Source organism: Miscanthus floridulus, chromosome 18 (assembly GCF_019320115.1).
Source record: "Miscanthus floridulus cultivar M001 chromosome 18, ASM1932011v1, whole genome shotgun sequence".
In the NCBI taxonomy this organism is placed as follows: Eukaryota; Viridiplantae; Streptophyta; class Magnoliopsida; order Poales; family Poaceae; genus Miscanthus; species Miscanthus floridulus.
In genome coordinates, this window is record NC_089597.1 from 125,930,381 (window position 1) to 125,954,429 (window position 24,049).

A 24,049-nucleotide genomic window follows, 5' to 3' on the forward strand; every position below is an offset into this window, starting at 1 on the left:
TTTGGCTATTTCTAGAAAATGCAAATTTAGGGTGTTACACTACCAAGAAAGATGAACATTTCCAACACTTTTAATGTGGCTGATCTATCGCTTTATCATCAACAACAACATATTTATGAAGATAACTCGAGGTTGAGTTTCAATGAAGTAGAGGAGAATGATGAGGGACATCATATAGATGGATCATGAACATTCAAGTGTATTCAAGCATATAAATTCAAACTAGATTTTGATACTAAGAGTTAGAGGAGAAATCTGATTTTACTACTAGGATCATGAATTCAAACTGAGTTTTACCTCTATGTTTCATGGAGAGTTGCTTAGTCTAGAAGTAATGTGATGTCATAGCATATGTCATATACATGATACTAGAAGATACTAAGGTGTCCTATGAGTTATTTCTTAGGTGTCATTGAGTAATATATTAGTTGCCATGTTAGTTGTCATCTAGTAGGCTATTAGTTGTCATATTAGGTGTATATGAGTTGTGTAAGGGCTCAGCCTATAAATAGAGGCAATGTCCTCAAGTTTTGTCACTTTTGTCTTGTATTTCCCACCATATGAATAGAACTCTAGGTTTCTATCTTAAGATCTTGGACTAGATCTTGTTCTTGAGCTTTGGATTGAGCTCGTATTATCCGTGGATTTGGATTGTTGTCCGTGGATTCGGACTACCCTTAGGGCGTTATCTACTAGCACGTTGAAGCTCTTCCTTCAACACTTTGTGCTATTTCTATATATCAGCACCTTGGAGTTGATCCTCCAAAATAGTGTGCTGCATCAATTATACTGAAGTGAACAAAAGAACCAGATAGGTTGATGGGTTTGTGAGTAAACCCTCGATGCTGTGGGTCACAGTTGTATTTCAGCATAGCACATGGAGTTTCCAATGTCATTATCATACATGTATCAGTAGTCAATCTATATATGTAAAGATCTATATATCTCTGGTCTTACTGTTTTACAACCAGCATTTTTGGCCTTTGAAGTAGGACCAAGGGTTGCAGCATCTTGTGCCAGTGCAACATTATCAATTTTGACAAGAGATAATTCTAGGTGAGCCACCTATGATGCAATAACAGTTGTTCAGTGACACTATTAATCATTTGCTAATTATAGCATGCCGTGTTGGTTTTATAACTGCAGACAGTCTGCAGTGGATTAGCTCTTAGCATTTTATAAAGTGGTGTTTGATTTATTTGATTTTTTGGTGCATAGACTATACCATCTTTCAAATGACAAACTATTGTTATGCCATCCCTACTACATACAACTATGAATTGTACTATAGCTTCATATGCAATCTGGTTAAATCCAACATATGATTATTACTGTTAGTTCATACTTCATGCTTTCATAGTTTTGCTACAAAGAGAATCCTTAATTTGGAGCAGATTTATATTTTATAACAAGAACTATCAAATAAAGCCTTGCACAAACTGATTCAAGACTGAGGTACAGTGAATTCCTTTTTTCACTACCTCGGTCTTGGACGCCGGGAGGACGCGGAGAGAAGAACGAGAAGAGAGAGGAAGAAGAAAGTGGCAAGGGGCAAAAGTGATATTTCACCGCTCTTCTCACTCCTCGAAAGCCAAAAATAAATATTTTATTTGGTTCGGTGTACACTAGCAAATTTGACAAAAGTAGAGTGTTTATCAGCAAACTGCTTCATTTTAGATATCCAGCAGCAAAGCGAGGTCACTTCCCGTGTCACGTAGCTAATTTTACCTATTCAATTTGGTATTATTTGAACATGTGCAGGCAACTGAATATCATTTGGTTCCCATGTCGAGTCCCGCGACAAGTCCCAAGACAAACAACGAGGTGCTTAGGCCCCGTTGCTGTTTGGAGCAAGGGAATTTTTCCATGTTCCTCCATTTCTTGTATTCTAGTCTGTTCGCTTGGAGGAATTATGGAGGAATTTGGATGGTTTGGAAGAATGCTAGAGGAATTTGTGAGAGAAAAACACTGTTCCAGAGAAAAAAAGAAGCGGATCAAACCGGACTTAAGGGCACGTAAACGGGGCCAATAGGTACCTTGCGTAGAAGGGAAGGGATTAACAGGACCCTAAGAGATGCTCCGATGGATGATTCCAATTCAATCTGCAAACTCATCTATGAATTCTCGGTTGTTGCACGAAATAAATCGAAGACAGAATGGATCAAGATGGTATCTACCTCGCACTCGCCCAAAGCCGCCAGCAGGAAGGAGTTAGGGTGTTTTCGGTTGCCTGGGCCTGGCTGGCGGGGCGCTAGGGCCTGGAGGAACCTCAATGGGCCGAGCCTTGCCTTGACGAATGTCTGAGGAGACCGGGCCACTGGTGAGCGCTAGTGGTGGTGCAGACGATGGCCCATGCAGACGTGGAGATGGACCAGTCCGGCCAGCCCAAGAACTCCAGAAGCCTACAACACTACTGCTCCCGCCTCTCCGCTTCGTCTTCAACCTCCGTCATCCCCGTCTAGCAGTCAGGCGGCGGCAGCGACACTCGCACTTCCGGGCCCGGGGTAGTTGGTACCGACGGAGGGGAGGTAGGGCTGCCCTACCTCGCCCTATCGGTCGGTCCGCCTCTGGCCGTGCATTTGCCGCTCGCTTAGCGGTGCCAGTCAGGCCATGGAATGGGAGGACGCCGACGGCGCTCTCGATTCGTGGGCCCAATTCTGCTCTCTCTCCAACGAGCTTCTGGCCGGCGACGGTGATCTCACCCTCGGCCCACGCCTAGCTCCCGTCGTTGCCGACCTCTGCACACGCGGCCTCGCCACGCTCGTCCGTGACTACTTCCTCCACTCCCTCGAGGTCCATACCGTACCCTCTCCTCCCCGTTCCCTTCTTCCTCTCTAATGCGTGAGCGCGCACACATAACTACTGATGGGCTGGGTTGCTATTACCGTATTCCGGTGGAGGTTTGGGCGGTGATAGCTGGAGGGTGTGAAGGTTCGCGCCTGCTGCATACTAGGTGTTTGTGAGAATGCCTGCACCAAATGGCTGGGGGGCATATGCGAGGATGGAATCGGGATCCTGTCCTGAACTCGGGTGTTTATGGAAAACATGCCCAAGTCAAATCTCAGAGCTGGAGTGTAGGATTTACAAATGCGGCCTTCAGCTTTCTTTTCAAGTTCTTAACTTTCAACTCTAAAATGTTCCTAATGTTTTCAAAAGTTTTCTGTTTTATTCAATTTATGTTGTCAACCTGTCCTTGTTGGTGCAGGAAACATTTCGAAATAATGCAGTCAAGAAGTTCTGGCAGCACTTTCATCCTTATTGCAGTGCCTCGACCGTCGAGAGAATTAAGTTCTGTGTAAGTTATGGGAAACCTAATTTCCGTATCTGATCATACCTTTATTTGGAATGGAGATTTGAATTTTATAAAGAAACAGTGTCTTACCTGTTTCCTATTTAGATTATCTTTCTCCTACAAGTATGTGGCACCCTACATATATCATAAATCATAAACAAATAAAATGACCTGCTTTCATTTGATTATAGTTTGATGGCGTGGACTCTTAACGCCTGTTTTTACCTGGTTATTCTCTCTCTTTTTTTTAAAAAAAATAACAAAACCTCTCAATTCATGCATTAGGTTAAGGAAAATTGGCCTGAGGAAATCTTAAGTAAAGCACTGGAGGACATATGCTTGGAAAAGGGTTACCAGGAAAAATGTGTTCTTGTTCTTGTCCGAGCTTTTCAATCATATGAGGATAGGGCGCCGCAAAAACAATTCAAAGCAGTGGACTGTATTTCCAGCTTAATGGCTAGGTATCAGTTAATGGTATCATCAGTACTTCTGACAACACTGCCCTTGAGCTTTCCTGGTTAGTATCATTTCTTCTGTTTTGTGGGTAGAGAAGGCCTTTTCTTAATGCTGTATTGGTCACAGTTGTTTGCACCAGCTTATAGTGACCATGTAGTTTACTGTTCCTTTGAATAATACTCTACACACAAGAAAAAAAATTGATACACACATGTTGTTCACTGTTTCTTTGAATAATGCTCTACACACATGAAAAATGATACATAGCTGAGCACAAACAGCACCCTGTTTCCTCTTTGTTGTCCAGGTACCAGTTGTTCCCATGGTTTGGTCCTGTGATGGCAACACCTTGTCAAGCTGCTGACTAGGGCAAGTTAGGTTATGTGTACTAAATTGGACCTTCTCCTTTCGCCTATGCTTAGGGTTAGCTCACATAATTCCTTGGGTTGATATAGGGATTTTATAGCATTTGTCACCTCCTTCACTAGAAACTATCACTGTACTGCAGTACTTTAGTGAGTAAATGCTTGTGCACATTGATATCCTTGCAAGGCATAATCACTGACAAACTGATTTCGACTATATTTTACCAGATGCATTCTTCATTGTAATAGTTAATTCTAAATTAAAAGGCAGAATTAGTATATTCAACCAGTGTTCTGCAACCACATTAAAATGTTGCACTTTGTAAAATGAAATAGTGTTCATTCTTCTCTGTCACTTTTCAGAGATATTGAATATCTATTTCAAGAAGATGCTGGAAGAACTTAATACTATTATGGCTGGATCTTATGAGAGTGATCAACTTGTGGATCATGAACCTTTTCAAAGAAGTAATACTTCTGATTGGCATTCTGGAATGGACATTGATGGTTCAGAAGTTTCAGAAAGTAGCTTCTTGGTAAAGAACATTGGAAAAGTTGTTCGTGATCTTAGATGTATTGGTTTTACATCAATGACTGAAGATGCTTATTCCTCTGCAATAATATGGCTTTTAAAGGTCTGCGTCACTTATTTTGGCATATCCTATGGAAGTTCTTATAACTGACCTTGTATTATCTCTCATTCTCACTCTGCAGTCTAAGATTTATGAACTAGCTGGTGATGATTATAGAGTTCCTGTCCTTGGGTGTGTGAAGAAGTGGATTCAGGTACCATCTCATCTCACCATTTTACAAAGTACAAAATTTGGGCCTTCAATTATAGATTTTGTCCACCCATGTTCTCTGACATAAAATTCGGATTTTGTCAGGCTGTCCCTCTTCAGTTTCTGCATGCTCTTTTAACATATCTCGGTGACTCTGTGGACTATGACAGTGGATCTTCTGGTCTCAAATCACCATTAGCTTCACGTCCTTCTTCCTTCCCAGGGATTGGTGTTCCTTCTGAAGCCCTTGTGAGATGGCACATGCGCCTTGAATATTTTGCTTATGAAACCTTGCAGGACCTACGAATTGGCAAACTTTTTGAAATAATTGTAGATTACCCTGAGAGGTCAGTCATTTCCCCTGTATGGTGCTGTGATATTCAATAGGGGCTTTGACAATCCAAATATTGTATACGCTTGAATAGTTTTCTTGACTGATGTTATGTGAAGCTTAGCATACATAGACTTTGGCAACTTGATTTATGAGATAACTTTTGCAACGTCTTTTTCCTAACGGTGTCCATCTGGACAACATCTATGTTCTCGCATGCTATCCTCACCTAACTGGAGGAATTGCTTAATATGATATTGTGGCTCGTATATGCATCTCATCATTTATTATATGCTACTGAGTTTTGTTCTTTGCTCCTCCTCGGTTCCTTAAAACAAACATCCTATTTCATTTCATCTATCATACTGTACATATACTTTTAATACTCTTGTCATTTGATCTTTAGGCTTTGATCAAGTTTGTTAATACATCTATATGAAACTTCTGACCTACCATATGAATGCTACTTTGATTTCATTCTATTGTTACTATCTTATGTAACCGAATCCATATCCATTTTTGGGCATTTTTTTGATGTAGTTCTCCCGCTATTGAAGACCTAAAGCTGTGTTTAGAGTACACGGGCCAACACTCTAAGCTTGTTGACTCATTTATCTCGTCGCTTAGATATCGTCTACTTACTGCTGGTGCATCAACAAATGATATATTGCACCAATATGTGTCCACTATCAAGGCATTGCGGACAATTGACCCCACCGGGGTGTTCTTGGAGGCAGTTGGTGAACCAATTAGGGATTATCTGAGGGGTAGAAAAGACACTATCAAATGCATAGTGACAATGCTAACTGATGGATCTGGAGGAAGTGCAAGTGGAACAGGAAATGCAGGTGACAATCTTCTGGAAGAGTTGAACAGAGATGCTGAAAACCAGGAAAATGCTGATTACGACGATCATGCAAACATTGATGAGAAACAAGCATGGCTAAATTCTGAAAGGTACATCTTCTTCATTCTAGTGATCATAAGGTCGCTTATTCTGTGAGTTCTAAGAAAGTTCGCTCCTCTAAATGTGGTTCGTTACTGTGATTTGAACTTTTACAGCTGGGAACCCGATCCTGTAGAAGCAGACCCATTGAAAGGCAGCAGGAACAGAAGGAAAGTTGATATACTTGGACTAATGGTTAGTATAATTGGCTCAAAAGACCAACTAGTCAACGAATACCGTGTAATGCTGGCAGAAAAGCTGCTCAACAAATCTGACTTCGAAATTGATTCAGACATTCGCACGTTGGAACTCCTGAAGGTTAGACTATTAATTTTATGATAGACCTATTCTTAATTGTGTTTCCAAGAGATTTGCCTATGCCACATGACACATCATTCCTTCACTATAGCAGTGATATTGTTATTTTGGCAGATTCATTTTGGTGAGAGCAGCATGCAGAAGTGTGAGATTATGCTTAATGACTTGATTGACTCGAAGAGAACCAACTCGAACATTAAAACATCTTTGCTGAAGACATCCCAAACTGGTACTGCTCAAATATCACAAGTCCCTTACAAAACAAAGTTTAATATACTGCAACAGCATCTGTACACTTCCTTTTTGTTGGCAGTTCCTGGGCAAGAGGAGGCAGAAGTGTCTCATGATGTTCTGGATGCCACTATAATATCGTCTAACTTTTGGCCACCAATTCAGGTATGCCCTAAGGATGTTTTAATGGTGGTACTTCTGGAGCTAAATCAGTAGCATTTTACCTATTTCACCCTTTATCTCTGCTTAGACAGATGAGAAGTGGGTATAGAAAGTCTGTACACCCAAGAAGAATAATCTCAATATCTTCAAGCTATACTAATTATGATATGGTGATACTGATTGATTAATCAGTCAGAACCTATTGACAGTTGTAAAATTGATATGTTCTGACTCATTAGTCAATCAAGTACTAAACTCCGAATTGGCAAGATCAGTTCTGCATCAATTAGCATGCTATCTTGTCGAATCAGCAGACATGCTTCATTAATTACTGAATATGTCATCACATCTGTTAAAGAACTAAAGTATTTCAATGTTGTTTGGATAATTGACTGTCAAAAAATTCTACACCAACATTTGTTGTTTATATCTTAGTTTATTTAACACTAGTGTTTTCGTGACGGAACATCAAATCTTTAGGAGATACTGTAATTTGAGCAGTCAATATTTTCTATCTCTTGTATGTTCTTTTTATTCACCAGCCTCTTGTATCTGGTATGAATGCAGACAGAAGACCTTGTTGTTCCTGCTTCAGTTGATCAGTTGCTATCTGATTACGCAAAACGGTTTCACCAGATAAAAACTCCACGAAAGCTATTATGGAAGAAAAATCTTGGAACAGTCAAGGTTGAAAAAACAGATTTAGTTAACGGGTACTATGAAAACATATCATGGTATGAGAAGTGGGTATAAGCTATAACACTCTCTTTGCTTTTGCAGTTAGAACTGCAATTTGAGGGAAGAAGCATGCAGTTTACTGTAGCTCCTGTGCATGCTGCAATCATAATGCAATTTCAAGAAAAATCTAGGTATTTAAAGAACTGTATTATTGTATGTATCATTTGTACTCTTTTGACTAAATCTATTGAACTTTCCAGTTGGACTTCAAAGACACTTGCTACAGAAATTGGCATACCTACTGGATTATCTTAACAGAAGAATAAGCTTCTGGACAAGCAAGGTCTGGCACACATGTATCAGTGAATAATTGATACTTCAATTTTGTTATATGAAATATGCTTGTCATTGTGCAGATCATGGTAACATCACCCCCACCAAAACTGGAGTGTAATCAATATTATTGTATATTAGCTGTTTGGGCAAAAGTTTGATGGACTAGATAGTTGATAACACACTGATCTAGAGTTTTACACGAGCTATATGGGTTGCATTTTGTTATCTGTGGAAAATACAAGATATTCTCAATCTTATACATGGCCTAGGCTGCATAATTGTCTGGACAAGCATTTTTACTTGCTTAATTCTTAACTGCGATCTGTTTAAGAAGCAGATTGAACAATTTTGTAATATGATATAGGGGGTCCTGACTGAATCGGCAGGACCAGATGCCGATGATCGCACCTTTACTGTTGTTGATAGCATGCCTGATGTCAACAAAAACAGTACTGTGAATGAACGCTTGGCAGAGTATCAAATGACTGAGGAGGAAGGTGAAAGCTCTGTGGCTTCAGTAGAGGAACAACTTAAGAAAGAAATGACAGTTTACGAGGTATGGCTCGAAAGGAAGAAATACTGAATAATATATATTTACATTTTGTCTGTGGTCACTTTTCAACCACTGGGATGGTGTATGCTCCGCAGAAATTCATCATCGGAATGCTAACCAATTTTGGGAGTATGTCGCTGGACAGGATACATAACACTTTAAAGGTAAGACCAAAACATGGTCAGCGGTCCCTTTATCTGATATATTGTCCCTTTTTTTTTTATCTACTTCACATTTTGATCTATTTCTAATTTTTCTCATTTTTCAGATGTTCTGTATTGCCGAGCCATCATATGACAAGTCACTGCAGCAGCTGCAAAGTTTCCTTTCTGGTCTAGTAGCGGATGAAAAGCTAGAAACGAGGGATGGGCAGTACTTGCTAAAGAGGTAGCAGTCATTCTATACTAGGATAGTGAGTTGCTAGACTAGGGTTGTACTACTACATGCTAATGAGTTGTTTAGACAAGAGATGTCGGGTAATCAGACACAACATACTTCATTATCAGCGCTATGTTATCGTGTTCCTCGAAATGTCTCACTGTCAGTATATATCCTAGGAACTAAAGAAGTGGAGTAAGTGTCAGCGTCCTTGATGCCGCACTATTGTGTATTTTCACTCTCTGAGCACCTTTGTTAGATTTCCAAAGCTTGTTGAGAATAATCAGGGCAAGCAACCCCAGCGACCTGCTCCCCCAGGGATGGAGCCCACCGCAGGATGCCCATGGCGCCACCGTCGGGGTTCAGAGCAAGACGTTTGCCCAAGACTGCACCGATCGAGCAGGCGGCAGCCACCGAGGTACATACGTACCGCTGCCCAATCTGTTAGACCAGGCATAGCCTTTCAGAATCGTCTCCTCCTTGATTTCTACTCCACTGCTGTTCCCTCCTTTGGCGGTGATCGCCGGAACTCGGGCACCCTCTCGGTGTGAGTTGTTCGGCTGAGGGTTTTTGCGACTGATAAGCTGGCTGATGCTGTTTTGTTATGAGAGAAAAACACTATATCATAGTTGATAAGTCGGGCTAAGAAGTATCAGCGAACAGAGCGCAGGTTGCAAATGCCCTCACGTATCAGTATCACCTTGCTGCCCCTCCGGTTGTCATTAGCGTCCGTTCCCCTCGGCCGCTGCTCTTGCGGCGACAATGGCGAGCCCGTCGGTGGCCGCGTACTGTAGCCTCGGCGGCCGCCTTGGCAACGACAAATTTGAAATTTCCCTCCACGCCTCCCGCCCCAGCGCGGAGACCGAGATCGGGACTGATCACACCTAGCTGTATCAGGCATTTTAGCGGAGCCTGGCACGTGATCGATCGGTCCGGCCCACGAAAGCGCCGCAGAAGTGGCGTGGGCCTTGCTAGATAGATTGATTTTGAGTTGGGCCGAGCCGTATATATTTTTATAGTTGGTTATATTTTGAGTATGATATGAAGACTTTCTCCGTGGTTGGCTAGCTGTGATCGACGACGACCTAGCTCCTCCCCAGGACACGACGCCATCCGCCGCCACTGACGACGACGACGAGGTGATCCTTTTAACCTTGGCCTTTGCTCTCCCTAGCCCCGTATGCCCTAAGCTCAGGCCGCGGATCGAGTCCCTGCGTCCTAAGTACCGTACGTAGAGTTGTAGTACGTACACCCTTTTCTTCTGCTTTTTAATTCGACACACCGAACCTGATCGATCGTCGACGTCGATGCACATGCGAACACAACAATATTCGAGATCTCCTGGCCTGATAAATCTCCAGTTATCAAATATTCGTCCAGTTCTTACGTTAATTTGCATGTTCGATATGATCGATAACCAGTTGCCGGCGTCCTCGACTTGCGTAGCTTTGGCCCCGCCTTAATGATAGGCGAGTCCAGGGGGATGCATACACGAGCCACAATCTCGGCCTGCCGCGCCGCAGCGGACGTTCGAAGCGTCTCGTCCGCCCGCGCGGTGACGTTGGACGTTCCCAGTGCTGCGGACGCTGTTGCGGCGACCGGCGAACCCAACGTCGACCCCGGACCGGCGCGCTCAGGTTCCATGAGCTCCAGCTGCATGAGCTCCCGAAACATCGGGTCCGCTCGTTCCGTCCCGTTCGCCGGACAGCGGAACACCGGCCCACATTCCGGAATGGGCCTCCGAAGGACCCCTTCCCCTCTCAGTCCTGGGCTAGCATCGATGCAGTTTTTCAATTCTTGTGGGCCGCTCCCTTGGGCCGATCGGTGCGGCAGCAGATCAGGGGAGCGCAGGTCGATCCAGCGCCGGTTCGTCTGGTACGGGGTCCCCAACCCCACCTCCAACTCCATCGGGTCCACACGGGGTGGAAGGGCCCCGAACCCATCTTTGTCCGCTGGAGCGACGAAGTCCTGTGCAGCGAGCGTCTGGCACCGGTCTGAAAAGTCTGTCTCACAGCTTTCGGCGTTGACAGTTGGGGCAGTGTCACGCCCCGATGGGACGTCCGGGATCCCGCGGCGTGAGCCCACCCGAATCACGCCACGTCCATAGCTTCCGGGCCCAGCACCCATGAGGCAGCCACCTCGCAGCGGGCAGGGTACCGAGCCCACCACCAACGACCTGAGACTCTGAGAGAGGCCTCCGCGGCCCCACCGACCAACGAAGTGGAGGAGTCCACCTTGTACCTTCTCATGCGTCTTGTCTCTTGCGGTGGCGGATGCTGCAGTAGTGACGACGACAGCATCTATATCTACGTCCAGACACCTCGCCCTCCAGGTGGAGCCATCGTCAGACACGGTCACCGACGTCAGGAGAAAGATCAGCGGCCACCAGAGCCTGTTCTTGTCCGGCAACAAGCTCGAGTTTGATCGGACGTTTGGATCCTATCATCAGATCCAGAACGACACCACCCTGCACCTCGACTTCGGCATGCAGGTCTTCGTGAAGACGCTCAATGGCAGCGAGACCGTCACTGTTGAGGTAGAGCCATCTGATACAGTCGGTGATGTCAAGGCAAAGATACGGGACCAGCAGAGGCTCATCTTTGACGGCAGCAGGCTTGATAATAAGCGCAAGCTTGACTTTTACAAGGTTCAGCATCATTCAACCCTGCACCTTGATGACCTCTGTAGTCCGCGTGATGATGCCATGCAGCAGATTGGCGATTTCAAGGCAAAGATTCAGGACCAACAGAGGCTGCTCTTTGAAGGACAGCGGCTTGTGGATGTGGATGTGGATGGAGATGGACAGAGACAGACGCTCGCCAATTACAACGTCCAGAGACAATCGATCCACACCCTACACCTTGACTGTCCCATGCAGGTTTTTGTGAAGACGTCGTCCACGGACCAGACGATCACTCTAGAGGTGGAGCCGTCTAACACCATTGAATATGTCAAGGAAAAGATCGGTGGTGGCCAGTGGCCACCAGAGTCTCACTGTCACCTTTGATAACAACGAGCTTGACGATGGGAAGACACTTGTTGAGTGTAATGTCCATATGGGGTGTACCCTGCACCTTCATGCTTAGCTACAAAAATTTGGCGTCTTTTGATGTTGATGCTCTACTATGTACTTAATATATTTTGCCTCTTCTAGATCTAGACTAGACTCTTATCGTATACTTTGCGAGCATGTGTCTTTCAAGTGAGGCTATCTTTGTCCATCTTTGTTTTGGTATAATAGTAAGAACATGCGTTTTTTAGTTGTAGGAGACGATGAAGACTTTCTCCGTGGTTAGCTAGCTGTGAATTGACGACCTAGCTCCCCAGGACAAGACGCCATGCGCCGCCACTGACGACGACGACGAGGTGATCCTTTTAACCTTGGCCTTTGCTCTCCCTAGCCCCGTATGCCCTAAGCTCAGGCCGCGGATCGAGTCCCTGCGTCCTAAGTACCGTACGTAGAGTTGTAGTACGTACACCCTTTTCTTCTGCTTTTTAATTCGACACACCGAACCTGATCGATCGTCGACGTCGATGCACATGCGAACACAACAATATTCGAGATCTCCTGGCCTGATAAATCTCCAGTTATCAAATATTCGTCCAGTTCTTACGTTAATTTGCATGTTCGATATGATCGATAACTAGTATATCTTACCTAGTTCTTAACTAGGTTGCATATTGTTGAGATCGAGCTTGCTGATATATATGATGATTGCATTGTCTACATCTACCACTTCCCGTTTGGTTTTGGTATAACTGAATATATGCATGATACTAATTAAAATTAATGATCATTGTACGTACGTGTGCTTGGTGTGTTTAGATGCTGATCTTGGTGAAGAATCTCGACGGCAAAACAGTGTCCGTCAGAGTGGAGTCCTCTTCTGACACGGTTGCCAGCGTCAAGGCAAAGCTTGAGGAGTTGGAGGGCATTCCTCCTCAGCACCAGAACCTTTTAGGTAGTGTTTGGTCAGTGGGATGGGGTGGGATAGGAGTGGGATGATCCTACTTTGAAGCTGTTTAGTTGAGAGGTGAGGCCGTCCTACCTTCATCCTATCTGGGAATATTCTCAGTTGATGTTGTGACTCCCGTCCCTGTTTTTTGGACGGACAGAGTCGTCCTCGCTGGGATGAGCCACGACGGGGAAGACGAGCGCGGGCAGCGAGAGGTGGCGCATGTGGGTGAGCTCCGACGCTGGCCATGCCGCGCGGTTCATCTCTGCCGCCAGCCATGCCGTGCGGGCGAGGAAGAGGCGACGGCGCGCATAGGCCCGGCGGAGCAGGGGGAGGAAGAGCGAGGTTCGGCGCCACCGCATGGCCAACCCTGCGAGCGCGCGGGCGGGATCTGGCCTTGTGCCGTGTGGCTGAGCTCGCCGGCTGAGGAAGCGCTCAGTGGCTCGCTGCCGAGCTCGGGGCAGAGGAGGCCCATGGCGGTTGGCGGCCGAGCTCGGGGCGGAGGACAGAAGAGGCACGGGGTGGGCGGCCAGCTGGCCTCGCCGGCGGAGGAGTCCCCAGGCGGGCCACGGCCGTGTTTGTCGGGAAAGAAACGAGGGGCAACGCGCGACCAACCTATGGAGCAGGCGTCGGGAGGAAGAGATAAGGAGATAGAGGAAGAGATAAGGAGAAGAGAAGGAAAAAAAACTTACAAATGGATCCCACTCGTCGGTAGCTCATCCTACTTTTTATGTCTCTGAACCAAATACAAAATAGGTCGATCCCGTCCCTCGTCAACCAAACAGAAAATAGAACAATCCCGTCCTATAAATCAGAGACAGGATCGTCCCACTCCACCTTGACTCCCAACCAAACGCTACCTTATACTCCGCCGTCAGGATTCTCGGAGATGGGCACAAGCTTTCCGATTAGGGCAGGGCCGACGGAGGCGAACGTTCTGTAGTGCCCCCAAACGCCACATCGACGGAGCAGCATCGCGAGGCAGTTAATCTTCCGACGCCAACATTAAAAGAGCAGCCTCAAACTTCAATTATATATTAATATATTCTGTTGCATTGGACCACATACTCTCTGCTTTAGCATCTGCTGCAGGGTACGTACGTCACCGAGGAATCACTCTTGCGCTTCAACGCTTGCCTCGGTGTTGTCTTCAGTTTTTTGTCAGACGAGACCAAAACGTTGCTTCTGCAGGAGTCTCTGCAGCTCTGCGAGGCCATTAGCACAGCTGACATGGATACGCAGAGCTGAGGTGGAGCTTGGGGCAGCACGCCAGGTCGGCTCGTTGGGCAAGCCCTTACAACGTAGTGCTTGTTTAGTTTCTAAAAAGTTTCCTAAAAAGTGCTATAGTGGTTATTATATCGAATTTTGCGATACGTGCATGGAACATTAAATGTAGACAAAAAAAAAACTAATTACACAGTTTGGTTGAAAATCACGAGACGAACGTTTTAAGCCTAATTAGTCCATGATTGAACACTAATTACCAAATAAAAACGAAAGTGCTACAGTAACTAAATTCCCAAATTTCACGAACTAAACACAGCCCTAGTGGAGGAGTCCACCTTGTACCTTCTCATGCGTCTTGTCTCTTGCGGTGGCGGATGCTGCAGTAGTGACGACGACAGCATCTATATCTACGTCCAGACATGCACGAGCAAGACCCTCGCCCTCCAGGTGGAGCCATCGTCAGACACGGTCACCGACGTCAGGAGAAAGATCAGCGGCCACCAGAGCCTGTTCTTGTCCGGCAACAAGCTCGAGGATGATCGGACGTTTGGATCCTATCATCAGATCCAGAACGACACCACCCTGCACCTCGACTTCGGCATGCAGGTCTTCGTGAAGACGCTCAATGGCAGCGAGACCATCACTGTTGAGGTAGAGCCATCTGATACAGTCGGTGATGTCAAGGCAAAGATACGGGACCAGCAGAGGCTCATCTTTGACGGCAGCAGGCTTGATAATAAGCGCAAGCTTGACTTTTACAAGGTTCAGCATCATTCGACCCTGCACCTTGATGACCTCTGTAGTCCGCGTGATGATGCCATGCAGCAGATTGGTGATTTCAAGGCAAAGATTCAGGACCAACAGAGGCTGCTCTTTGAAGGACAGCGGCTTGTGGATGTGGATGGAGATGGACAGAGACAGACGCTCGCCAATTACAACGTCCAGAGACAATCCACACCCTACACCTTGACTGTCCCATGCAGGTTTTTGTGAAGACGTCGTCCACGGACCAGACCATCACTCTCGAGGTGGAGCCGTCTAACACCATTGAACATGTCAAGGAAAAGATCGGTGGTGGCCAGTGGCCACCAGAGTCTCACTGTCACCTTTGATAACAACGAGCTTGACGATGGGAAGACACTTGCTGAGTGTAATGTCCATATGGGGTGTACCCTGCACCTTCATGCTTAGCTACAAAAATTTGGCGTCTTTTGATGTTGATGCTCTACTATGTACTTAATATATTTTGCCTCTTCTAGATCTAGACTAGACTCTTATCGTATACTTTGCGAGCATGTGTCTTTCAAGTGAGGCTAACTTTGTCCATCTTTGTTTTGGTATAATAGTAAGAACATGCGTTTCACTAGTACAGAAACAAGTTGTACTTCTGGTTGGGAAACCCTTTCAGTCCCGGTTTCCCAACCGGGAGCACGAATCCAGAACTAAAGGACCCCTCCTTTAGTCCCGGTTTCTCGCCCACCTTTAGTCCTGGTTGGTAATACCAACCGGGGCTAAAGAGGCCTCCCGGTCTGGCCACGTGGACCGGCCCTTTAGTTCTGGTTGATATTTTTTCTTTTTTTTTGTTTCTATTTTCAATTGATGATTCGTTTTGGTTTTCGAATAGGTTTTCGAATACGCATTCTACGCTGCTAATAATATACGTCTTCTACACGCTTATAATGTTCGAACATTTTGTACAAACTAAAGTATGAAACTAACGTATATATTATATGCATATACATATATTGTACGCTATTTTATGTATATATATATTACAAATAAAGCTTGTATTGTATATTCTATCATATCCTTGGGATAACAAATTCACTCCATCTGGTTTGGCTTCCATGTTTCATTCATGTCATTGTAGAACTCGTCGGCGGGGTTTAAGACCTGGTCATTAAAAAATCCTGCTATGGTCTCTTGAATTGCTTTCAGTTAGTCACGTCGTATGACTTTTTTCTTCAACCATAGAGTCTTCAATAAAAGTTAAAGGAAAAGTATATATATATATATATGTGTGTGTGTGTGTGTGTGTGTGTGTGTGTTGGTCACGTGATTACTTATATATATGAGCAATAAAAGAAATTGTGAATATATGAATATATTTATATAACGTACTTTGATGATCTCTTCAGGAGTTCTTTTTGAGTACGCCATGAAGAACTCGCAAACATAGTATCCGCAATAGTTGGTCCCCTGTTCTTGCCTCAGAACCCACTTTTACGAGAAAAAAGATCCGGTGAATCGAAAGCATGCATGGTGTTAATTGAATTATATATATAAATGTAGCTAGTACTTACTTTGTGTGCGATTACATCCAGTGGCGCTTTGCAATGTTTCATATGGTGTTCCTCAATGAAACTTTTTCAAACACTGCGCCCAATAAAATAAAAAATTAATTTGGCCTTTAATAATTATTGCAGTTAAGAGATCGGGGTATATAAAGTTGCTAGAGAGACCAAATTACCCTTGGATAATATCTATCATATCTTGGTACTCTGTTTGCTTTTTTCTTAACGAGTCTAAGATGCTCAACCGACTATTGGCCATATCGATGACCATCAATATCCAGTGATTGCTGCATATGTTTTTATACACAAATATGATCGACATTAACTAGAGTCAACATATATATATATATATATATATATATATATATGGGAGATAGCTTAGCTATTAAGCAAATAATTGAACAAATGTCCATATGATCGACATTAATTATTTAACACTCACTTGAAGTTGTAGGGGAAGAGTATGTCCTTGTTTTGTTGGTTCACTAAGAACCTCATGAGATTTTTCTCGAGTTCAGCTTTCCATTCAGGCGGGGGATTATGGTGTTTGAATAAGACATTTGGATCAACGAAACCAACATCATTATTCTTTCTCTTTCTGAGTTCTGTCATCTCATATATGCATATATAAAAATATAGTGTGAGGATATATAATTTATATATATACATGTAGCTTTATATATATACACTTTAATAGTAGAAAATAATCACACTTATAGACAATAGCAGCTAATGAGACTTTTATCGAGAGAGTCTAGGTGACATAGTTGGTGTAATTCTAAAAACTAGACATATATAATGTCATCGCCACGGAAGTAATGTTGGTTTCTAACTCTGACAGAAACAAAGGTCTCTCCCTATTCACACGCCGCCATGTACCACTTGTTTAGCAGGTACATTTGCGTACCTAGTTCACCTAAGGCCTCAGGGTTGTATAGACTCTTTCCATGTTCAAATTTCTTCCAAGGATCCACTTTCGGAGCAGATGGTCCTTCAGCGAGCACTTGGGCAAGGTCCAAACCAATATCCTCGTAAAACCGAACCAGGTCCTCAAAATCGACGTCCAGTAAGTCTAAGTTTGAACCATATTCATTACGAATGACAAGAGGGGGGACTGATTGTTGCGATTGTTGTTCGAGTTGTGCAACATCTTTCCCTACTCTAGTCTTTTTCTACGCCGCCTCAAATAACTTGGTGAGAGAGCGGTCGTAGTTCTATTTTGGCAGGATCTTTTGATATTCCCGCTTTTTCTGATCCACCTTCTTTTTTAGAAGATCTAGAGGTAGGTAGAAGTACGGTTTCTCTGAGTTCTCCCTCGCTTCTCGTTGCTTTCTTACTTTTTTGAAGAAACTATTCACATCTTTTTGTACTACAGTATTTAATTCCTTTTTCACTTTTTCTCGTAAGACAGTTTTTGGGAAATAACTGGATTAGAGGAGGCTTTCTTCTTTGCCGACTAGTGGGCCAACGGCTTCGTTTGCAGGGCGGACCTCTTAGGAGCTGGCTGCTTCTTGGTCATCAAGGGAGGCAGGGCAGCCGTTGGAGACCTCCTTGGAGGTGGCGGCGGTGGCGGCGTTGCATAATCATTGCCCGGAGCACTATGATGATCTGGAGATTGAATAATTGGACTTAGGTTGGCGGAGGCCCTGCTGTGTGAGTACAAAAAAGAATAATTAGGTATAAGAAATTGTTATTATTAATCATGTATGTCAATAGAAAATTAGTGAAAAAATTGTTTCGTTCACTTTTGTCCGCACTTATTGTCTGGCAGTTGAGGAAGCGGCGGTGGACTAGAGACCCCAGAAATAATGATGTAGCGCTTGTGCCATAGTATGAATGTCTTCTCTGCTTCTCCTAGAGTCTTCTCCCCATCACCTCCTGGAATGTCAAGAGCCAGATCACTAGAACCTTTGTTAACTCTATCCACTGAGACGCTAACATATCCAAGTGGTATTATTGCCCCATGGATTCTTGGTGTCTTGGTAGGATCTAGAGGAGAATAATCACCGAGAACCACCATGATTGTGGCATTCCCTTTTGGAATATGTAGCTCACATGATGTCATCCACGGGGAAACGTAGCATTGCGTCATCTTGATTTGGCAACTCCATGGAAGCACAACTGCTTTTTAACTAATCAGGGGGGCTAATATTAATGTTGATTCCTGGATCTGATGCCTGCCTTTGGGCACTCATTGCTATTTGCACTTGCTTTATGATTTTCTCCTGCATTCTAGCTTGCATGTCTTTTTTGCGCTCCTGTGCTTGAAGCAACGCCTCCCGTGACTCACGAACATATTTCTCCAACCTGCTGATCCGCGCTGCTTCCTCGTCCTTCCTTCTCTACCGGCTTCTGTAGGTATCTCTGTCGTTAGGAAAACCATGCTCCCAAGAAATGTTCCGTCCTAAACCTCTCGTTCGGCCACTGTGTTCAGCAGCCCTGATGGCATACGTCAGTTCATCCTTCTCTCTATTGGGTCTGAACGCACCAATAGCTTTAGCTTGTAGAGCATAAGAAAATCTTTGTGTTGCTCTTTCGAGTTATGGACCATGAACCAGCTTTCCGATCTCTAGGTCCAGTCTTCCCCCATGAGCGAAAAACTAATTCTTCGCGCGTTTGGGTCAATTGAGTGATTCTGGTGTGATACCCTTGGCAAGAATGTCCGCTTCTATTTTTTCCCACTTGGGAATGGCAGTCGCGTAGCCACCTGATCCCATGCCATGGTGGTATACCTTATGTCGGGCATTCTCTTGGTTCCTTCTCACCCGTTCCTCACTCTCTTTCGATGTCTTGTACTGTACAAAATCATTCCAGTAGGGCCTCAATTTCGCGAGCGGGCCCCTAGTATTGAAATTGGGCATTAGGTTCTTCTTGACGTATTTCGTGTATAAGGATTTCTTCGAAGTCTGGAATTGTGTGGCCATCTTCTTCATAGCCCACTTTTGAACTAGCTTCTTTAATTCATTATCGTTGATATCATCATAATCATCCACTTGCAACATGAAATGTTGAAGGATATCATCCCAAATTAAATTCTTATCAAGATCAGAGACAAAACTAACATAAGGCTCGTTGATCTTTTGCTTCTATTCACGAGCACTGATCAGAAGTCTGTCCCTTACAAGGTACCCATAGTGTTGCACGAATTTCCTTGCATGTGGATCAAGTGGTTCGCCTGTCTTGATATTAAATTCCGATATTATGTAGCGCCCCTCCAATGGCTTTTTTGGGCCTCAAATATTTTTACTTTTCGCCATTGTGGTCGTCGATCCAGAGGGCTACGTATAAAAAAATAATAAATAAATATCATGTGTACACATAATAGATAATAGATATTCAAATATATATATATATATAATATTCAAATATATATATAAATATATATACCTCACCAGTATTTTCTTACACAATATTTTCTTGCTTATTTTCAAGAGCCAGGTATTGACTCCTGTCATCTACATCTTGCTGGTCACCATCGGCAAATTGAGTGCCGGTGTTGATAATATCCATCATTTCTTTATCCATGTTGTCTCTCGGGGCAGCCATCTAGCTTTTACACCACTAGATATATCTATAAAAAATAAAAACCATATATCTATAAAATGGATCGAATCATGTGCTTAAAATTAATTAAATAACTACACTCGAAATTCAAGTCTCCAAAGCATAACTTTGATTTCTTATTTTCTAGAAATATTTATTGGCAAGTGATATATATAACAAATTTATATATGTAACAATATAAATTTAAAACTCTCTAATATGTATAACAAATATATATATATATATATATATATATATAACAATACAAATTTATACCTCGCCAGTACGTTGGGGCCGGCGGCGTTGGTGGCGCGCGGGGCGGTCAACGTTGGGGCGGCTGGCGTTGGGGTTCCAGTCGAGGCCGTGCACCTCCCGCGCGTGCTCGTGGAGGAGGCGCACGAGGTTCTGCGGTGGCGGGAGCCGCGTGGCGTCGAAGAGGCGCACAGAGTTGTCCCCGGAGGCGGCGGTGCAGAGGGAGTCGCGAAGGAGTCGCACGGGGTTCTGCGATGGCGCAGAGGTGGCCACGGGCGACGGTGACGAGGGCGGCGACAGTGGCGATGGGCGACGAAGACGAAGAGTGAGGAGGAAGAAGAAACGACCGCCTTATATAGGGGAGGGACCTTTAGTCCCGGCTCCTGTAAACACCCGGGACGAAAAGACCTTTAGTCCCAGCTGGTATTACCAGCCGGGACTAAAAGTGTATTTTGGCGGGCCGCAAAAAATGCAGCCCACCTTTAGTCCTGGGTGGTAGATCTACCCAGGACTAAAGTTGGGCTGTAGTTTCACTTCGCACCCGTTTCAAGCTCCATTTGTTTTTTTTATATATTTCTTTCTATAAAATGTTAAAGTCTTGTTAATTGCACAGTAAATTAAATACAAGGCATAAAATTGTTTTAAAAGAATATGGACTTACTTTTGCTTTATTGCACATAGGAAAATTATGTGACCTAAAGTTTTTTGTTTTTTCTTATAAATATTGAAACATAATGTCATTAATAATTAATATTTCGTTAATGCAAAAATGTAGTGTTTAATTTAAATCATTAAAACTTTTGTTTTCGATTGGAAATTTGTTTTCACATCATTTTAACGTAAATCTCTTCATTTTTTCATCACTCATTGTCCAAAAGCGACATGGAAATCCCACCATCAAACACAAATTTAATCTAAACATAGAAAAAAGGAAACACCTAATAAACATCTCTGAATTCACAATTATTACATAATACCTCTAATACACACTATTAAATATCACTATATATATCAAGCGGGCACAGTAGTGAACTTCTTCTTAACGTATATCCCTTAGTTATGATCACGCTGTAACCATGGAGTGTCCTCATCATTTAGCTGGATGCTTGGGTCTTTGTTCACTGTGAAGGGTGAAATTCGGTCATCCTTTTCATAATCTTCTGATATGTCTAACTTGTCCTCAATTCTGACGACGTTTCTTTTCCCTGAAAGAACTATGTGGCGCTTTGGCTCATTGATTGGGTCATTGTTGTTTTTCCCTCTCTTCGATTTTGTAGACATGTCCTTGACATAGAACACCTGATTCACATCCTTGGTAAGGACGAACGGTTCGTCTTTGTACCTAATATTGTTGAGATCCACGGTTGTCATTCCATACTGGTTGTCGACTGCTACCCTGTCTCTAGTCGCCTTTACCCATTGACACTTGAACAAAGGTACCTTAAAAGTAGGTGCATAGTTTAGTTCTCATATCTCCTCTATGTGGCCATAATATATCCTACGTACCAATATATGGTTTTTTCTCTAGTGTCCCCTTTCCACTTAGTCTCCCCTCGTGTCACGATTCAGAAACACCAATCGGGTCAAGGTCGGGAATAAAGTCAACACAAAACTCAATGACCTCCTCTGTTCCATAGCCCTTGGCGATGCTTCCTTCTGGCTGAGCGTGGTTGTGAACATATTTCTTTAGGACTTCCATGAACCTCTCAAAGGGGAACATATTGTGCAGAAACACAAGACCAAGAATGCTAATCTCCTTGACCAGGTGAACTAGAAGGTGTGTCATGATATTAAAGAAGGAAGGAGGGAATACCAACTCAAAGCTGATAAGACATTGAACCACATCATTCTGTAGTTTAGCTAGATCCATTGGATCGATTGCCTTCTAAGAAATTGCATTAAGGAATGCACATAGCTTCACGGTGGCTAGACGTACATTTGGAGGTAGAATTCCTCTTAATGTAACTGAAAGCAATTGCGTCATGAGCACGTGGCAGTCATGGGACTTTAAGTTTAGGAATTTCTTCTCTGGCACATTTATTATATCCTTTATATTTGAGGAGAATTCAGATGGTACCTTGATGCTTGCTAGGCATTTAAACATGATTTCCTTCTCTTCTTTGCTAAGAGTGTAGCTGGCAGGACTTAAATAATGACGTCCATCATCTTTCTTCTCTGGATGCAGGTTGTCTCATTCTTTCAAACACCGCAGGTCCTGTCGTGCTTCAAGTGTGTTATAAGGCTTTCCATACACACCCATGAAGCCTAGCAGGTTCACACAAAGATTCTTCGTTAGGTGCATCACGTCGATCGCGCTACGAACCTCTAGGACTTGCCAATAGGGTAGCTCCCAAAATATGGACTTCTTTCACATGGGTGCATGACCGTCGGCGTCGTTCGGAACAAGTTTGCTGCCATGTGTCTTTCCAAATACTACTTTCACATCCTTGATCATATTTAGTACATCCTCACCAATTCGGTTGTCCGACTTGGTCTAGTGGTCTGCCTTACCTTTAAAATGCTTGCCTTTCTTTCTTAGGGGGTGATTCATAGGAAGAAATTGACGATGGCCAAGGTACACGACCTTTCGACATTTTTTTAAGAATATACCTTTAATGTCATTGAAATAGTGCGTGCATGCATTATATCCCTTGTTTGATTGTCCTGAAAGATTACTTAGAGTAGGCCAATCATTGATTGTTACAAACAATAATGCTCGCAGGTCAAAGTGCTCCTGTTTGTGCTCATCCCACACACGTACACCTGGTATGTTCCACAAAAGTAGAAGTTCTTCAACTAGTGGCCTCAGGTACACATCGATGTCGTTGCCAGGTTGCCTTGGGCCTTGGATGAGCACTGGCATCATAATAAACTTACGCTTCTTGCATAACTAGGGAGGAAGGTTGTAGATACATAGAGTAACAGGCCAAGTGCTATGACTACTGCTCTGCTCCCTGAAAGGATTCATACCATCCGTACTTAAAGCAAACCTTAAGTTTCTTGCGTCATTTGCAAACTCTGGGAATTCTCTTTCGATTGCTCTCCACTAGGACCCATTGGTAGGGTGTCTCAACATATTGTCTACCTTACGGTCTTCTTTGTGCCATCATAACAACTTTGCATGGTCTTTGTTTCTGAACAGACGTTTGAAGCATGGTATTATAGGAGCATACCACACAATCTTGGCAGGGATTTTCTTCGTGGGACGTTCGCCCTCAACATCACCAGGGTCATCTCGTCTGATCTTATACCGCGATGCATGACATACCGGGCATGCATCTAACTTCTCATACTCCTCGCCACGGTAGAGGATGCAGTCATTAGGATATGCATGTATCTTCTGGATTTCTAATCCCAAAGGGCAGACTACCTATTTTGCTTCGTACGTAGTGGCGGGCAATTCGTTATCCTTTGGAAGCATCTTCTTTTGGATTTTCAGTAACTCCCTAAATCCCTTGTTAGATACACCATTCTTTGCCTTCCATTGCAGCAATTCCAGTGTGCTACCCAACTTTTTCTGCCCCACATCACAAGTTGGGTATAGCAATTTCTTGTGATCCTCTAGCATGCGCTCGAACTTGATCTTCTCATTTTTACTTTTACATTCTCTTTGTGCGTCACGAATGGCCTGACCAAGATCATCAGCGGGCTCATCTTCTGCCCCTACCTCTTCTTCAGCTTTCCACATTGTAGTATCATTGAAGGCACCATATTCAGCAATAAATGCTATCATCGTCCCATTGTTCTTCTTCACCTTCTTCCATTACAACCCCATTTCTCCGTACTTCGTCCAATAAATATAGTTTGGCATGAAACCCGACTTTAATAAGTGTGAATGAAGACTCCTTGAGCTAGCATATTCCTTCAAATTCTTACATATGGCACATGGGCAGCATATGAAACCATCGCGTTTGTTTGCCTTGGCCACAAGTAAGAAAGAATGCACGCC

General features: G+C 43.7%; 3 protein-coding genes across 3 annotated transcripts; all 3 read left to right on the top strand.

The window, feature by feature from the left end:
- The first annotated feature begins 2,437 nt into the window (after positions 1 to 2,437).
- LOC136520982 (anaphase-promoting complex subunit 2-like) lies at positions 2,438 to 9,078 on the top strand. Its single transcript, XM_066514697.1, is given in 17 exon segments — positions 2,438 to 2,793; positions 3,206 to 3,295; positions 3,578 to 3,809; positions 4,477 to 4,748; positions 4,828 to 4,899; positions 5,001 to 5,242; positions 5,767 to 6,183; positions 6,289 to 6,490; positions 6,605 to 6,719; positions 6,804 to 6,886; positions 7,451 to 7,570; positions 7,664 to 7,752; positions 7,822 to 7,861; positions 7,863 to 7,904; positions 8,262 to 8,453; positions 8,546 to 8,614; positions 8,719 to 9,078. Coding segments are annotated over 17 exon segments (2,583 nt in total). The 5' UTR covers positions 2,438 to 2,610; the 3' UTR covers positions 8,842 to 9,078.
- Positions 9,079 to 10,953: 1,875 nt separating this feature from the next.
- On the top strand, positions 10,954 to 11,835 carry LOC136524605 (uncharacterized). The gene is made up of 2 exons (XM_066517908.1): positions 10,954 to 10,981; positions 11,111 to 11,835. Exons 1-2 carry the CDS (start codon positions 10,954 to 10,956, stop codon positions 11,833 to 11,835), a joined length of 753 nt encoding a protein of 250 aa, XP_066374005.1.
- Positions 11,836 to 14,359: 2,524 nt separating this feature from the next.
- LOC136524606 (uncharacterized) lies at positions 14,360 to 15,004 on the top strand. Its single transcript, XM_066517909.1, has one exon. It carries the CDS (start codon positions 14,360 to 14,362, stop codon positions 15,002 to 15,004), a length of 645 nt encoding a protein of 214 aa, XP_066374006.1.
- The last annotated feature ends 9,045 nt before the right edge of the window (positions 15,005 to 24,049 follow it).

What these genes read in the sequence shown, in the direction of transcription:
- LOC136524605 (XM_066517908.1), top strand. Translation starts at nt 10,954, where the DNA reads ATGAGGCAGCCACCTCGCAGCGGGCAGG. An exon ending in GCCACCTCGCAGCGGGCAGG is followed by an intron (nt 10,982 to 11,110) that starts GTACCGAGCCCA and finishes CGGATGCTGCAG; the next exon opens with TAGTGACGACGACAGCATCT.
- LOC136524606 (XM_066517909.1), top strand. Translation starts at nt 14,360, where the DNA reads ATGCGTCTTGTCTCTTGCGGTGGCGGATGCTGCAGTAGTGACGACGAC.